Consider the following 18534-nt stretch of genomic DNA (forward strand, 5'->3'; position numbering starts at 1 on the left):
TTATCAGTTGTCCCAGGATCAAAGAAGAATCACACTGCTAGCTCATTTAAATTGTGTGGTTTCCTTGCAGGTGACTTTCAGTTAACCACATTCATACATCTTATGCTCTCTGTACACCTGTGAAAGTCACAGAGGAGGATCAGTACATCAACAAGAGAAAGAGGGAAACAGTACAGCAAGATCATAAATAACAGCAGTACTGGGGCATAAAAGTAAAAACTACAGGCATCGGAGGTAAAATACTACAAGGTTTGAAGGGTGAGGACTGAAGGTATGAACACTGAAGGACTTAGCATCAAGTCGTGAAATACACAAACTATTTCTAAAATTACATTTACATTCATCCATAAATCTGAAGCTATTCTCCAAAATGACCTAAGTTTTAAGCTACTTACAGTGATTTACATTCTTTTTTACTGTTCTAGTTAGAGGTGGGGGGTGGCACAGCAAGTAGTGCTGCTGTCTCACAGTGCCTGGGTGGTGTGAGAGGACATAGGTTTGATCCCTGCACAATCTGTGTGGAGTTTGCATGTTCTCCCTGTGTCTGCATGGGTTTCCTCTCACAGTCCAAAGGCATGTTGTTCACTCATAGCGTGTGAGTGACAGAGCGTGTTCCATTGATGTATAGATGAGGGACCTATTGTAAGTAGTGTATCTAGCAGTGTAAGTTACCTTGGTGAATAAGGTGTGTGGGCTGATAACACTACATAGAGGTCATTGGAAGTTGCTTTGGAGAAAAGCATCTGCTAAATAAATCAATATAAATGTAGTTTAGGGTAAGTATCTTGATTAAGGGTACCGTCACAGGATGTGGGACTAAACCTGGCTCCTTCTAGTGAAAAACAGGAGCTCTGCTGTTTTGAAATACCATCAAGGCCATTTTGACTCTTGGTGAGCACTTAGAGTACCTCTGCAATATTCTCCTCCATGTGTGTCCTTATTTACTTTCACCACTTATACTCATACCTTTTTACCATATTTAGATGATGTGCAGTACAAGTTTCACATAAGTCACAAGACTGACATTTGGGGAAATTCATATGAACTGTGCTCTCTGAACTGGCTTGTTTTTCAAGATGTAACCTTTATTATTTTGCTTGAAAATCTTTGACTCAGCAGATCAGATGAGATGAGCCCCAGCGCTTCAGTTCTGCAGTCCAAGCACTGACAGATATTTCTACCTAAATCACATACGCAATCCAAACAAATGAGTAATAAATTAGTCATGTAAAAACACAACAAAAAGAAAGCCATTTGATCATCCAAAAGACTATAAGACTTTGTGGTTTCACATCTCCAGCTAAGAAAAAAACACAACCTTACATCATCCCCCCAGTATTAATATTCCCTTTGCCCCACTATCAACACAAATCTCTGTTCAAGTTATGACCCCATTCTGCATCAGACTAACTCAGCCTAGTATGACCAGGTGGTGAACAACACAAAGAACACGAGAAGGTACACCGATAGTATCAAATGTGGGTGTTTGTCATCAGGTGAGATCAGCCTTTCATATCCCAAACTCTTCACTTTTCATAAAACTTTCCTTTTCTCTTCTAATTTCCTGACAATGGGGGGGGGGGGGGGGGGGGGGGGGGGTGCTGATCTACAAATTTTGACTCCTTCGCCGTTTAATGTATGAAATACACCCCGGCAGATGTCCAGGCTTCCACATAGTGTTCAGTGTTTGAAAAACCTCCCATGACGCCTACCAGCTGGAACCTATCGAGATGTCCAAACGTTCACTCACTCCTTCCCTGTTCAGCTCTGCAAGCTGATCCTAATAGAAACAATTGTGTCCCTTCTGCCGTGTCAGCTCTCCATGGTTGCTAGACATCCAGGGGGCACCCAAAACAAACAGGAGGTTTGGCCACAGAGCGGGCTCTTCAGCCACATTCTTCAGCCAAGCAAAGTCTTTCTGCAAAGTCACTAGGAAACTGGATCACAAAAACATGGGGACCAACTTGCTGTGAACAGCTACAAACCTTCAAGAAACCCTTGCGTTCACCCCTTTGTCCTCCAGCAGAGCTATGAAGTAGGCTCTACAAGGGTTCAGTTCCTTGACAAGGAACCCATGGAACAGAGCTTCTGGTCCAAGCTTTGTACAATCACTTTTTCCCCATGAGGAGTGTGGTATGTGTACTGGAGAGAACCATGTTGAGTCTGAACAGTGGAGCTTTATTCCTTATCCCTCTTGACTACAGGAAAAGGCATGCAGCTTTCGCCCAGGGGAGGCTGGAGGAGGGGGTAGGGGATGACCGGGGGTGGTCATCACAAGATGACGCAGTGAAGTCTGTGGGAACCAGTGGATCTGTCCCCACGCCACTTGGCCTTCTTCTTCTGGTTCTTCTCGGGGATCTGCTGCCTGCAAAGGGACAGGATGAGGGTGCAGTGAAGGGAGGGATGAAGGGAAGGAGACATGGACAAAGGGATGCAGTAGATAATCAGTTCTCAGCACCAGCTGCAGGGCTTCTGACTGTAGGTGCCTGCACATGATATAGCCACACCGCAAATCAACAGATGCCAGATTCCTACAAAATTACTCCAACTTTTCCCAGAAATTGCATATTGAAGAGCCTGCACAGTTCGTACCATGTTTATAAAAATTTACAAGTTGTTTGCGCCGTCACAACTACGGGTGTTCTCTGCTGTCCTGCATTCATGATGGGGTTACAAGAGGTACTGTTCCAAATGACCCATATTGCTTGATGCTTCACAACCCTTTGCGAGATGTTCAAGACAGCTTTCTGTTTTTGGTGTTCCCCTCCAAAACTCATTAAAATTATTTATAAAGCAATTAGAAAACATAGATTACTTAATATTGTGCTGCACCTTTCAATCAGCTGTATTCCTAGTGCTCATCAGATCCTTATCTTTTTTGGAATTTATGGTCTATACCTCTCAGTTATTTGAAATAACACCACTTGTCTCTGTCTGCGCACGTGTGTATACCAGAGAGAGAGAACTCCTCCTGAATTTGGCATTTAATACTCTGCTTTTTATTCTCTACTATAGTCTGTTCAATTCACTTCTTAGATCTGACCAGACACACCACAGGTGCACTAAATCTGAATAAAACAAAACAAAAAAAATTCAGAAACTGGTCATTATTTAATATTCAGATTCCTAGTATGGTTGGACATCACAAAGCCTTATGGCAATCAAAAAAAAAAAAAAACCCATTTGTGATAAAATAATCAAATATAAATGTATGATTACAAAAGTTACAAATGGGTCAAATTCAACCAGAACACAACCCAAGGGTTAAAACAATTCAATACCACAAGATCGCCAGAGGAAGAACATTCTCTTCTCAATACCAAGACTCCAGACAACGTTTGAAGCTGCCTGATCCAAACAAGGAACGTTGCCAGCTATGCCAAAGTTGAAATGGAGTGTTTTTATTTGTACGTACCGTGTCCTTACTTGGGCCCTGTTTTACAGGTAGCACATCACTTCACTTTGTAGACTAAACTACATACATTTAATAGAAACCCAAACAGACATGATCATCGTTACACACCCAATGAAATGGCCTTTGTAAGGGGCCTGGTTTCTAAACAAGGTTCCTCTAATTCGTTCTGAATTCCCAAATCCACCTTTAACCCTGAGTCCACAGAACACACTGGACCCTCTGTTCAAGGTGGGCCACAACACAGCAATGAAGACTTGAGCATTATGTGCTCTGACAAGACAGGAGAAGGATTCTTCAGCAAGGCAACACAGCAACAGCTCCAACCTATGTGTATCTGCAGGTCATGATTAACGGCCATAATTAATTTGTCCAAAGTGACTTACAATGTTAAATAACACACACACACACACACACACACACACACACACACACACACACACTTCTACAGCTGGGTAATTTTTACTCAATTCAGGGTACTTTGCTCAAGGGCACTACACGAGGGACTACCTTGAAGAAGCAGGAGCAGGGATTCAAACCCAGGTCCTTCAGGTGAAAGGTAGAAGCTGTAAGCACTACACCACCTGCTGCACACATGGTAGCATAGATAGATAGATACAACTTTATTGTCATTGCATAGTACAGGTACACACAAACAAAATGCAGTAGAAGTAGCAGTTAGAACTGCAAAATCTTTAAATATATTTTTTTAAAAAAAAAAAATGCCCCAAAATGGGGGAGGGCAGGGTGGCACAGCGGGTTTGGCCAGGTCCTGCTCTCTTGTGGGTCTGGGTAACTTGTGATGGACTGGCATCCTGTCCTGGGTGTGTTCACTCCCCGTCCTGCCTCGCACCCTGTGTTGCCGGGTTAGGCTCCGGTTCAGGCTCCGGTTCGCTGCAACCCCACTCAAGACAAGCGGTTTCAAACACTGCATGCGTGTGTGTGTGTGTCCGAAATATTTTTTTCCCTTCAAGTCCAGTGTCCATGTCCATTTTTTTTTTTTTTTTTTTTTAAAACTCTAATGTCTTTTTTCCTCAAGGATTTGGGTACCACTGGTTCAAGCTTTGCAGTAAGAGGCACAAAAAAGATAGTGAGTCTGGCTGTTTTACACAGCTTACCTACCTGATTACTCTGACCAACTCATGAAAGGCCTTGTCCACATTCAGTGGAGGGTCCTTGGCACTTGTTTCGATGTAAGTAATCTGCAAAAAAGAAGGACCAATGAGTGTGGTGGCATGCAACTGAACATGAGCAGGTGCAGGGAACTGTGGATGTGGAATTCAGTAACCTGGGTCAAGGTCAAGGTCAGGTTTTGCCAGCCAGTTTCGGAAAGTCACATGAGGCCAAAATAAGTAACACAAAACAAGACTATTTTCAGCAATAGGGAACACAGCATGGTAAGATCAGTGCAGGAAATTTCATGTTGTATTCTGATAAACTGCAGGTCACAACCGAAAACTTTGCACTTTAGAGACTGGCCCCATGTTTCAGTGTTCATGACCCCTGGTCAGCCACAAGGTTTCACATTCGTAGCTGCAGCCTAAATTAGGACTTAACATTAGCATGTAGCAGACCGCATGCACACTTTAGGCTCAGCTTTACTTCTATATGTTCTATACGTTCAAACTGCACAGTACAACATTGGATACTTTGGTGTATCAAGTAGCATAGTGGCAAGAGCTTTTAGAGTTTGAAGTTGAAGGTTCAAAATCCATCACCTGCTGTAGTACCCTTGATCAAGGTACTACCCCATATTGATACAATAAAACTTACACAGCTGTATAAGTGGGTAAATAATTGTAGTATCTTGAGCTACTTCAGAGAAGTGTCAGCTCAATGTACATCTTGCTGTTCAAATTTCCCTTAACTAACAACTTGACAATTGGCTTTCTCTCTTAATTTAGAGTGTGCCGCAGTCTTACCTCAAAGAGGCAGTGCAGATATAAACACAGATATATTCTGTTCCTATTGTATGTACTTTGTTCTGTTGGTTGTCACGCAGCTCTTGCTCTCTCGGGAAGAGAAATTGCTTCAAAATTCATGATTCTAATTCTTTAACAAACAGTCCCTAGAAGTGCAGGAAATTGACCCCAATTTAGTTTTATTGCCTTCATGTACGGCAGTTTTATTGATTTTTTTTTTTTCCACTGCAAGCTGAAGATTTTATTGTCTTGCTAACAGGGTGGCCACAGGTATAATTTGAAACTTGCTCTATCAAAAATAATGTTTGTAGACAGAAATGATACTGCCTAATACTATAAGCAGGACAGGACCTTTCCAAAATTTTCAAAACCTGTGAGGAGGGCAGGGAATCCAGGTTACAGCACCATTTAGACAGGCGATCATGCACATGCATACAAACAGGATAAAAATAGATAAAAATGAAAAGAATCTAAAATGGTAAGCAACTAAGCATCCTCAAGGGCACAGATATGATGTGGAAATTTGCAAATAAAACCTCACGTTATAGCCACGGCACACTAATTCACACACACACACACACACACACACACACACTGTCTGAAACTGTTTATCCCAATGGGGGGGCACGGTGGGTTGGACTGGGTCCTGCTCTCCTGTGGGTCTGGGGTTCGAGTCCCACTTGAGGTGCCTTGCGACAGACTGGCGTACTGTCCTGGGTGTGTCCCCTCCCCCTCCAGCCTCCTGAACAAGTGGTTTAGAAAGTGTGTGTGTGTGTTTATCCCAAGTGGGGTTGTGGTGAACTGGAGCCTAACACACGGTGAAAGCTGGAGGAGGAGGGGACACAACCAGGATGGGACACCAGGCTGTCACAACGCACCCCGATTGGGATTCGAACCCCAGACCTGCCAGAGAGCAGGACCTAGCCAAACCCGCCACACCACTGTGTGACCTCGCACACTAATTCAGTTTTGTTCTATTCATTTGTCCATTTATTTTCACTGCAGTATGAACAAAATGTAAAACAAAGTTTATACACTGTGCTGTGTTTGGTCTTCGTGTTCAAAACAGCTGGTCTGAGATGGTTTCTGATGGTAACCCTGGAACTGAATCATATCTCTGGTGAGCAAGTTATGAAAAATTTATAAAAACTGATTAAAAAACAAAACAGGCCTGACTGTTTGAGCCTTAATTTTTTCCTGCTATATTCAGCATAAAAGGAAAAGGAAATAATATCACACTCCACACTCATTGGCCTCATCCGGGATGGTGAGGAGTCTGCTTACAGACAAGAGGTCCAAGAGCTGGCTGTCTGGTGCAGTCATAACAACCTGGAGCTGAACACACTCAAAACAGTGGAGATGATCGTAGACTTTAGGAGAAACTCCTCAGCATTATCCCCACTCACCATCATGAACAGCACTGTGGCAACAGTGGAGTCATTCAGGTTCCTAGGCACCACCATCTCACAGGACCTGAAGTGGGAGCCCCACATAGACTCCATTGTGAAGAAGGCCCAGCAGAGGTTGTACTTCCTTCGCCAGCTGAGGAAGTTCAACCTGCCACAGGAGCTGCTGATGCAATTCTACTCTGCAGTCATTGAGTCTGTCCTCTGCACCTCTATAACTGTCTGGTTTGGCTCAGCTACGAAATCAGACATCAGAAAATTACAGCAGAGAGTTCGGACTGCTGGAAGAATCATCGGCACATCCCCCCCCGGCTCTCAGAGAACTGCACTCGTCTAGAGTCAGTAAAAGGGCCAGCAAAATCATTCTAGACCCCTCACATCCAGGCCACTTCCTCTTCGAACCCTTGCCATCTGGCCAGTGCTACAGAGCACTGAGCACCAGGACAGCCAGGCACAAGAAAAGTTTCTTTCCTCAGGCCATCTACCTCATGAGCAGCTGAATCCCCCCCAAGAGAATAAACCAGTGAATAAACCACACAACGCTATTTAGATTTAGGGGGCGCGGTGGTGCAGTGGGTTGGACCGGGTCCTGCTCTCCGGTGGGTCTGGGGTTCGAGTCCCGCTTGGGGTGCCTTGCGGTGGACTGGCGTCCCGTCCTGGGTGTGTCCCCTCCCCCTCACGCCCTGTGTTGCCGGGTAGGCTCCGGTTCCCTGCGACCCCGTATGGGACAAGCGGTTCAGAAAGTGTGTGTGTGTGTTTATATTTATAACTATTTATCACATCATATCTCTTACACTCCCTTGCATTTGTATAGAACATACCTGTACATACATACATACAATGTCTAGTAACTATTTTTGTATGTTGGGTACTTTATATGTTTTTAATCCTTCATTCACATATCCTATCTTCCCTTCTGTCTTGTCACTGTCATTCTGTCTGTGCTGTGGAAGTTCCTGTCACCAAGACAAATTCCTTGTATGTGTGAACATACTTGGCAATAAAGCTTGTTCCGATTCTGATTATTCAGTGTGCTACTTAGCTGCGTTTCTTAATGCTGCAGCGCAGAGGCACCACCTCTCAAGCACCTCCTTCCAGGAACATCAAGAGAGCTCTGAATCTGTTCTTGTTTCACATGACAGTTTCAGTTGTGCACAGCCCAGTACAGCCTTTGCAGCACAACCTGAGCACGAGATCTCACTAACACACTGTGTCTGCTCTCTACAGCGTCAACCGGCCCCTGCACCCAAACACACAGCCACAGCAAAGCCTGCAAGTCAGGAATAGCTGGCAGTGGTGTAGTAGGAAGAACCCCCAAGTGTTCCACTGCATATTGGTCACATCCTCAATTTCTCCCTACATTCAAGTCGTATACATATTAGATTTAAAAAAAAAAAGCACATACATTACTACATTTATTCATTTAGCTGATGCTTTTCTCAAAAGTAACTTACAATTGTTTACCCATTTATACAGAAAGGTAATTTTACTAGAACAATTGAGGGTTAAGTGTCTTGCTCAAGGGTACTCAACCGTGAGAGTATTTGAACGTGCAACCTTTGGATCCATAGACAGCAGTTCCAACCACTACACCACCAACTGTCCCCTCTACAACAATAAAGACATCATGTGCAAGACATGTATGATATGTGCAAGACCTATCAGTTAAATTTATCTGACCCTTTTCTCCTTTTTTTCTTGCTCAAGTAATCCAGAGCAGGTACATTGATCAAGGATAGTACAGCACAGGGTGTCATTCAAAGCTGCAACCTCCAAGTCCAAAGATGATAGGTCTAACCACTACACCACCTGCTGCATATTCTTTAGTGTTATTTCTTTTGCACCTTAGAGGGATATAATTTAAAGAAAAAAAAAAAAAATAGTGTAACCTGGAAAAAATCTGTTGCAAAGTCAAAAGGTAAGCATAAATTTGCTTCTGCCTGTTTCAGATAACAGATTCATTGACTTCTTATTCATGCTGAAGTAATTACTGGAGCCTCTAAATGACTGCACTGATGTTACCCATGGCTCTAACAGGAAGGAGGCATACTTTGATTTGAAAAACACCTTACAATGAGTTATGTATGCTATAGGTTCAAAAGAAGAATGAAAGCCTAACATCCCAAAACAAAATATTATCATTATTATTATTCCAAAATCATTCTATTCAAAGTGGAAAACATTGGGATTAGTCTTCAAAGTGAAGTGGAAGACAATTTCAGTTTCACAAATATGACTCCCTTAAACTGTAGAACCGCTGAATGTCACGTCCCACGGGGTCACTGCCCCTCCTGGTCAGAGGCGGCGCCACTAGGGAACATCCACGTATCAGCTCACAGTCTCATAGGACACAGATGTATAAAAGGAGCCAGCAGAGCAGAACTGATTGCGGATTCTTAATAAGCGGTTCTGTTGTGCTCGCTTGACGATTAGTAGTCTCTTGTTCCCTCAGTCTGTTTCCTAGGTGTTCATGTTCCAGTCCCGAGTGCCCGTCCTGTCAGTTCCTGCCTCTTGTTCTCCAGTCCTGGTCCAGCGTTCCAGTCTGGTATTTCGTCACGTCTCGGGGTTGCGGTCATACTCACAGAGTAGCGTTTCACTGTTCACCGTAGTTCAAAAACCGTGTGTGTTTCCTGGTCTCGTGTTTCCTGTTTCACTTCCACCGAGTGTCTTGCAGTACGCACAGTGCACTTGTAACATCACTCTGCACGTGAGGTCATTTTACGTTTCGTCCGTGTTCGGATGTAATAGCAACGCGCGTCCGTGTCGGACTCCCGTCCGGATGCTACACTGAAGATCTTTAAGCAGAGTTAGTGACTCCCCTGGTTAAGGTCACAGTTTATTTGGACAAGCAGACTGACAAGGTTATGTTTATATAATAATCTACTTGCAATTATTTACCCATTAAGCAGCAGAATAATCTTCCTGGAGCATTTCAGGATCAGTACCTTAATCAAGGCTACCGCAAGAGCAGGCTTAACTCCAGAAGATTCCAATACTGAGGCAACAGTTCAAGCCACTATGAATGATACTTGTGGAAGAACAATGAAGGAACCATCTACCGAACCATGCTCCCATGTTCCTGTCTGCAGGCACACAGATCAGATGCTTCTAGGACACTCACACTGTGCTTAGCTGCCATCTCCCTGCCCTGCTCGCTTGTCACCTTGCGCAGGTGCACCAGGTCCACTTTGTTCGCTACCAGGATCATAGGGAAAGACTCCCTGGAAGGACAGAACAGACAGATAAGTGATGTTCTCCCTCTGGACAAAGAATGGCTCAAAGATCTCATTATCATGCTCGATATTATCGAACCCCTGACTGGATTTAACACAAAGGTGCAAAACGAAACGGAGAGCTTTATGGCAGCATTTGCACTTTCCGGATTGTTTGAACTATGGGAAAACCAGCCAGCAGGCTTTCCCTTCATATCCATAAAAACCAGTATCTCTGTAAACAATTGATAGAAGTATTTCAGGAGTGTCCTCAGCCAGCCAACAACGAACATTGAGAAAGTAAGTAAAACACTAATTTCATTGGTTATCATTGGGCATTTGACAGTATGGCTGTATAACAGATTGAGTTTCTTACAACATAACTTCAAAAGCCTGATTGATTGACTGGTTTAGTGACTTTTTGATTAGTCTGTTATTTATACTACTGTAACAAGTAGTAATAATAGCAGTCAAGGCCAAAAACCCACACACCTTTTGCTGGGGCTGGGAGTCCAGCCTCCAGGATGTGTGTTTGACACCCTTATAGCCGTTTTCTAGATTTAAGGGGATTTTCCCATTGGATTATCAGAGGTGTCAGAATAACAGCAGGTGATCACACATTCCAGCTCCTTAATCACCTGTCCTTCACCCGCAGGATGAGCTGGTGGAAGCGGTCCACGTGCTTGAAACTGGCCTTGTCTGTCACAGAGAAGACGATGAGGAAGCCATCCCCAGTGCGCATGTATTGTTCCCTCATGGCACTGAACTCCTCCTGGCCCGCTGTGTCCAGGACTGTAGAACACATACAATACATTTATTCATTTGGCTGATGTTTTTCTCCAACGCGACTTACAATGCTAAGGTATCTACAATTGTTTACCCGTTTATACACTCGGGTAATTTTACTGGAGGAACTTAGGGTAAGTACCTTGCTCAAGGGTATTACAGCTGGAGGGGGGATTCGAACCTGCAACCTTCCAAAGGCAAGAGCTCTAACCACTACACTACCAACCACCCCATAGCGATAGACACACAAGTATAAATTATGACTGTACCGTGTCTTATTACCATGTTATACTGTAATTAAAGTGCCAAGTTCAGGAGTTACGTACATTGATATTTACTCATTTAGCAGACACTGTTCTCCAAAGTGAGAGAAACTCAGAGTAAACACAAATTCATTTCACAACAGAGGTACAGATACAGAAGAGCACCTGTTGAAGCACAACTACACACACACACACACACACACACACACACATTTTCAGAACCGCTCGTCCCTTACGGGGTCACGGGGAACCGGAGCCTACCCGGCAACACAGGGCGTAAGGCCAGAGGGGGAGGGGACACACCCAGGACGGGACGCAACTAGTTTTTCCAATACTGCTGTTTTTGCCAGCACACATTACATGAGTAGCTGCATGTGAAACTGAGTTTGAAAGGAACTACAGAGTTGATCGCAACAACCTTCGACGTATAATGTCGTATAAGAAGCAGTTAGAAGATCAGGAGAGAAGTGATTCCAAAGGAGATGTGTTTTGAGACCCTTCTTGAATGCTGGGAGGGATCCAGCAGTTCAGAGGGAACTCACAGATCACACACTAAAAAATCTGTCTGGCACAAGGAATGACCAGGTGTTACGTAGCAAATGTGGAATTCCAAGTTTTGTTGATTATATTAGTTTTTCTTAAATAAGCTCAGCATTAGGCAGCTTTTAATCAAATGTAACCTCACAGGCTTATTGGCACAGACTGAAAAAGCAACCTTCAAAATTGAAATGCAGAAAACATTAAATGAACACTTATCAAAACCCTCAAAACCATAAAGAAAAGCACAGCTAGACATTCACCCCAGAAAACTCCCCTCCTTAGTCTTAGCCCTAAAGTTTAAATGTGAAAGGAGTCTCCATAAAGTTTCAGCAGCTGTTCCTTGTGATCATCACTTCCTATAGAGATGCACTGTGGCCTCATCAGCATCACTCACCACATTTTTAAGGAGAAATCCTAAGGAGAAGGACCATCACTAGTTCTGAAAATGATATATGACCTGGCTGCTGTCCTGTCTATGAGCCCATCCTGCCCCGCTACAATGTTTTGTTAGTATCAATCACAAATTCAGACTGATGGATCATATCTCCTTCAAACCTGGATGGTGAGGAGCCCAGAGGAGAGTGACTGCAGTAAAAAGACAATAGAGCAGTGGGTATCATTTTCAACAAAAGCTTGTCAGCACCAGAATGGAAACATTTAAAACATGGTTGGACCTATTTTGAAAGCATGATGATAAATTCAACATCAAGATGGTGGCACGTGTACAACACGAGGCTCAGCATCTCCAAAGAATTTGCAATTTAGTAGTCATTTCTTTACTAGTTGCAAGTTTATTCATGATTTATTTACTTGTTGTACATATATTTCTTATATTTTAACTGCACTTGTTCATTTGCACAATTATACTATTTGCACTTCTGATAGATGCTAAACTGCATTTTGTTGCTGTGTACCTGTACTATGCAATGACAATAAAGTTGTATCTATCCATCTATCTATCTAAACGAGTGCTGCTTTACCATCCAAGATTGCCCACTGGCCATCGATCTCTGTGTGCTTCAGGTATGAGTCCTCAATGGTGGGGTCATAGTCAGGTACAAAGATTTTCTGGAAGAACTGGATGGTGAGGGCACTCTTCCCCACTCCCCCATCTCCCACCACCACCAGTTTGTATGTGGGGAGGTTGTCGCTGGGAACGGCACTGGTTGCCATGGAGACAGCTAAACCTGAAACACAGAGACGAGAAAACTGTCACACGATAACTCTCTCAAACAGCGATTTGCACGGGTGTTAAAGGCAAGGTGTTAAAGATGCGAGAAAGGCAGCCAGAGTCAAGGGCTCAAACATCTGCTTTCAACATATAATAAATAATAAAAAATTAAAAAAAAAAAAAAAAAAAAGCACCACTCTCTGTGTGACCTCAGTTCTGCACAGAAGACTGATGTTTCATATTCAGCCGTGGCTCTTGTGTCTGCAGGGGGATAAGTGGAACAAAACAAAATTAAAGACGAGATGGCAGAGGGGGTGTCTGTGGGAGACATTGTGACAAGGCCAGAGCCACAACCATTACCCAACAGAGGAGCCGTTTGAGAAGCTCAGGCAAAACACACAAGACTTTTAGATAGTGCCATCTAAACACCAATCGCAAGCTTTCCCAAGCTGCCAGCAGGAAGTACGGTCTAGACATGTGGATTACTAGGGAGCTGCAGCTTCTCATCAGCTTTCACTGTAACAAAATTTAGCCACCACTCGGCCACTCTATGTCTCTGGCCTGAGGACCCCTGCTCTTTTTCTCCACATTAATTGGCTGCCTCCCGAGGTCAAAGTGCCAGTGGCTGCTCACCCCTCCTGGGAATCTAGATTAAATAGGACTTTTAAGTCAGTTTACAGGTAATAATGGCATTGTTGTTGTATGGTAGCTTGATTTCCCAGCTCAGCAAGGTACGTATTGTATGACTCCCTGGTAGTCATACAAAGTGACTTCCAATTAACTCTGTGTAGTGTTATCAGCCCACACACTGTGGGAGGGAACCGGAATACCCGGAGGAAACCCACACAGACACGGGGAGAACACGCAAACTCCACACAGCCTGACTGGGGACTGAACCCATGTCCTCTCACACCAGCCAGGCACTGTACGACAGCAGCACTGCTGGCCACGCCACCATGCCATGCCTTTTGCTGCAACTAATCTGGAAAGTCCTAGAAACCAGTAGATAGACTAATTTACTCAAGCTAGAAGTCTGTTGCAATGAGTTATCAGCTAAAATATGCAGCATAACCACTTAACAGTTTAAGCTTTCTTCTTTTGCAGAGAACTGCACTCAGTCATGTTATCCAGACCCTGACAGCCAGCTAATTCACCCTTTCAAGCTAATTACCTTTCCAATTAAAGTTAAATAAGTTAAACTAACCATAACCATGTTAATCTAACCATGGCTTAAGTATCATCGTCATGTGAGCTGAAATGTAGCAAAAATCATGTTATAAACTCATCATGCTAAGTGAATATCCTCTGACCTACATAAAACAAAGGGATTCTTAGTAGATACTTTAAGGCTAACTGTGTAGTTGTTAGAGCTGTTGCCTTTCAATTTGAAGTTTGTAGGTTTGAATCCCACCTAATGCTACAGTACCACTGAGTAAGACAGCTAAATTGCTCTGCTGTATAAATATTACACAGAGCCACCACCCGCTCATTTGATTCGATCCCATCGTCACTCCTACAGAACACTGCCCCGCAACTCTCCACCTTCATCTCAAAGATCATCAACTCCTCGCTCTCCTCTGGCTGTTTCCCAGTTGCCAAAATTGCTCTCATTTCACCTCTATTAAAGAAACCCTCCCTGGATCCTAATTCAGACCAAAACTACAGACCAGTATCCCTCCTCTCCTTCCTGTCTAAAACTCTAGAGCGGGCAGCCTATCTCCTCGATGGATATCAGTTTGGTTTCAGAGTTGGTCACTCCACTGAGAAGGTCCTTCTGGCAGTGTCTGATGCTCTCCAGTTGGCTAGAACCTCCTCCCTCTCCTCGATCTTCATCCTCCTTGATCTGTCTGTAGCATTCGACACTGTCAACCACCGAATACTACTCTCCTCTTTTAGTCAGCTTGTGATCAAAGGAGCGGCACTAAGATGGTTTGAGTCCTACCTATCTGACAGATCCTACCAAGTGGTCTGGCGGAGCTCTCATTCTTCTCCTCTGCCTTTCTCAACCAGTGTCCCGCAGGGCTCGGTACTGGGTCCTCATCTCTTCTCGATCTACACCTCCTTGGCCCAGTCATCACCTCCCATAGATTCAAACCCCACTGCTATGCTGATAATATCTAGCTCTTCCTCTCCTTCCCACCTGAAGCATCAGACATTTCTGCACACATTGCTGCCTGCCTGTCGGACATCTCTGCATGAATGTCTGATCACCACCTCCAGCTCAGCCTATCCAACACGGAGAATCTTCACCTCCCAGCTGGCCTGTCATCCTGTCACGATCTATTGATCAAACTGGACAACTCACTTATTTTGCCTTTCTCCTCTGCTAAAAGTCTCGGAGTGACGATTGACTCAAGTCTCTCTTTCTCTCAGCACATCAAAGCCACAACCCAGTCCTGCAGATACATCCTGCACAATCTTCGTAGGATCCGTCCCTACCTCACAACTGACTCTACCCAACTACTTGTCCAGGCCATGGTGTCATCCCATCTGGACTACGGCACGTCTCCCTAGTGTGGCCTTCCCGCTACTGCCATCAAACCTCTGCAGCTGATACAGAATGCTGCTGTACAAGGTGTGTTTGATTTGCCAAAGCATTCCCGTGTATCTCCTCTACTCATTTCTCTGCACTGGCTTCCTATAGCTGCCCGGATCAAATTCAAGACTGTGGTTATTGGCTACAAATGTATCAACAGAACTGCTCCCAGCCATTTACAAGAGTTGATCAACCAATACACCCCAGCCAGACCCGTTCGCTCATCTACTTCTGCTCGCTTGGTGGTGCCGCGCACGGAGAGCACGGAGGTTCTCAGTTCTGGCGGAATGACCTTCCCCTCTCACGCAGAACTGCAGAAACTCTGTCTACATTCAAGAAGGGTCTGAAAACTCACCTTTTCTGAACCCACTTCACCCAAGATCTCTCCAACTCATGTATAGTGTAAATGTTCATATACCGTAACTTCATCGTCACTCCCAGATAAGCCCTTACACAGCCGCTACCCCGGCATTGTATGTGAATGCTTGTTTGTGTACCTTATCACAGGAAAAAAAAGTAGGAATGTTATCAGGATTCATCTATCCTGCATTTTATGCATCTACTTGAGCAATGAACACTGGTGCATCAAGTGGAAAGTAACTAACTAGGTTTACTTAAGAATCACATATCTGCAGCCAAGTCTCTTTATCTTAATGTAATGCACAAATTGTATTTTTTCTGAGATGTACGTCGCTTTGGAGAAAAGCATCTGCTAAATGAATAAATGTAAATGTAAACAGGTGAAGATGTTAAGGAGAAAAGTGCCAATTGAATAAATCAAAATGTATTCCCTATATGTAATACACCACTGCATAGACTCTAAACATCAAAGTATCACAGAAGATGTTTCAGGACTGAAATCCCAGCAACAAGACTATTCACGTAACTAAAGTGCAGATAACACCAAAAATGAGGGTAGCACAGTTTCTTTAGTGCGGTTCGAGGAAATGACAGCACCAACCAGGGGTTGTGAATGCTTGGCTACGTCAACATGAGGTTGGCAATCAGAAAATTGGGCAGATGGCACTGCTCTGAAGTAAGACCTCTCCTAAGGCTATGAGTCCCTTTCCCACCATTCGCAATGTCAGGAAGCAAAGTGCAGTACTTCCCTTCAGCAGGGGTCACCTCCCCCAACTCTGCCTTCTCTTCACCGGAGCAAATGCAGGACGTCACAAGAACACCTTATCAGTATGCAAAGCATTCTTCTTATTTACACACCTGAATGCTAAGCAGTTGGCTGAAGGAGTTAAAGATGAGGTTTTAAGGATCAGCTGGTACACTAGGCGGCACAGTGGCACAGCAAGTAGCATTGTTGCAACACTGAGAAACAACAAGTGCAACATAATTCTGACTTTGGAAAGAAAAAAAAAACTGAAAAATTTAGTAATGTTAACCTTCATAGTTTTCCTGTTTCCTTCAGAGCACAAACTTGTGTGTTAGACCACAGTTTACTAACTCTACGCTGAATTATTGACACCATTTCAACAGAATTTATTAGTTTGTATTAATATTCTTCCTCAAGAGACAAAGACACAACAGGCATGGCATTTTGCAGTATTCACAGTAGATGTTAACGATCAAAGTGCAGAATTCATACTTTCATCAATACATCATTCCTTTTGTATGCTATTTTTAATGCCACTCATTCTTGGCCAGCTAACCTAAAGCTCTGTTAAAAAAAGTTGTGTTTAGACCTCTGAGAAGGAATTTTTCATCCTGTCAAAAGAAAGTGCTGTTTAAAATTCGGGGTTATATGGAGAGTGCCATGGGCAGTGACGACTCATGATGCACTTTTGATCACTTCCTATCTGTCAGGGTTACACAACCCAGAGAGTTTCTCTAATGAACTTAAGGAACATCTAGACAGAGTTAAAAAAAAAAATTAAAAAAAAAAAAAAAAAGTGAATCCTTTCCTTCTTTCCACTGTGTTCTGCAAGAAAAACACACGAGCAAAGCAGGCTTACAGGATGATTCATTCTCAGAACATAATTCATTTCCCCTCGGTATGGAATCGTCACAACTCTCAGATCATGTAGAAAATATGTACTGTATTTCATTTTAATGGGAAGCAACCAGATTTTATACAATAATTTGGACAGAATCATATTCTATCGATTGTAATACTATGTGACAAGAGGAGGAATGCGGGGGAAGTAGATTGGAGCTGATTTTGTGTTCTGGCCACTACTAGGAATAGGAGATACTGTACTTTAAACAGTGCTGGCTGCTGAATGCACCACCTGCACTGAGTCACAGAGTACTGTATTGTAATGAGGTACTGTATTGCACTGTAAAGCTGTACTAGATTCTCATGACAGTGATGCTCATCCGCCTCCTCGCACCATTATGTCCCTCATCATGCCCCCCTTATCTTTCTTATTCCTGCCAGCTGTCAACAATCAAACTGTTTTCAGGCCAGGTTATCATTTGAAAAAGAGACGAGACATAGCATAAAAACGGCACAAGTTCGGAGAACTTCAAAAGTTGCAAAGTCACTGGTCAGTGCTGCAATGAATGATACCTGACTTATGTTTGCGTTGAGTGACAGTTTTTTTGTGGGGAAAAGCTGAAGTGGGGAAACTTCCGTTTTTGGATGTTTTCACAGTTGTCTCGGAGAGCCGCGTCCTCTCGAACACTAGTACTACTAGTCTTCACTTCAGCACACGAGTTAACACACACACCCAAGTCACACTACATGATGCCGACCTCACACTAACCCCCATTGCATTGACACCCTATCGATTTCCCGATTGCCAAGCAGAGAGGAACGTATGTGTTCAACAATTCATCATGCTACCTACAGTACTGACTTCCCAGTTAGTGTGACTGTATACCATCCACGTGCGACGTGTACCGTGGAGTTTCAGCGGCTCCGACGATCTCCGGCTCGGCGCTCCGCAGGAGCAGAGTGCGGGCAGGCGCCCGCTCCCCTCAGGGCCGCCGCCGCCGCCCCTTTCCCGCGCTGCGGCGCGCTACACTCACTGATCACATCGGACACACTTCATGCCATGGAAAAGAGAGCACAGCTAAGCGAAATACCCAGTAGCACTTCTTTATATTGCTACGTGTGATACTATAAATAGAAACGCCCCGTGGGAGGGGGGGGAGGACGGATCAGTCGGCGGAAAGCGCTTTAACCACCTTTTTTCATACGTCCCTCCAGGGTAAAGTCGTATCCCCTTTCATGCACTCTAATGAAATGTTTTCGTTCTGACAGCCGAGTCTGTCTGTCTGTCTGTGTGTGTGTCTGTGGGTGAGGGACTCTGTGTGAGAGCCCGCAGCCCCG

General features: G+C 44.0%; 1 protein-coding gene across 3 annotated transcripts; it reads right to left on the bottom strand.

Annotated features, from left to right (window-relative positions):
- Nucleotides 1-738: 738 nt before the first annotated feature.
- Nucleotides 739-18296, bottom strand: LOC108941969 (ras-related protein M-Ras). Of its 3 annotated transcripts, XM_018764936.2 has the most exons (7): nucleotides 18103-18296; nucleotides 12522-12728; nucleotides 10591-10744; nucleotides 9862-9961; nucleotides 4535-4614; nucleotides 3923-3999; nucleotides 739-2365 (listed from the first exon to the last, which is right to left on the bottom strand). In XM_018764936.2, the coding sequence occupies exons 2-7, from the start codon at nucleotides 12712-12714 to the stop codon at nucleotides 2199-2201; spliced, it is 771 nt and encodes a 256-aa protein (XP_018620452.1). In that variant the 5' UTR covers nucleotides 12715-12728; nucleotides 18103-18296; the 3' UTR covers nucleotides 739-2198. The 3 variants fall into 3 exon arrangements, with proteins under 3 accessions (XP_018620452.1, XP_018620454.1, XP_018620453.1); XM_018764938.2 differs by lacking the exon at nucleotides 12522-12728; XM_018764937.2 differs by lacking the exon at nucleotides 3923-3999.
- Nucleotides 18297-18534: the final 238 nt, after the last annotated feature.

Source organism: Scleropages formosus, chromosome 21 (assembly GCF_900964775.1).
Source record: "Scleropages formosus chromosome 21, fSclFor1.1, whole genome shotgun sequence".
NCBI classification, from domain to species: Eukaryota; Metazoa; Chordata; class Actinopteri; order Osteoglossiformes; family Osteoglossidae; genus Scleropages; species Scleropages formosus.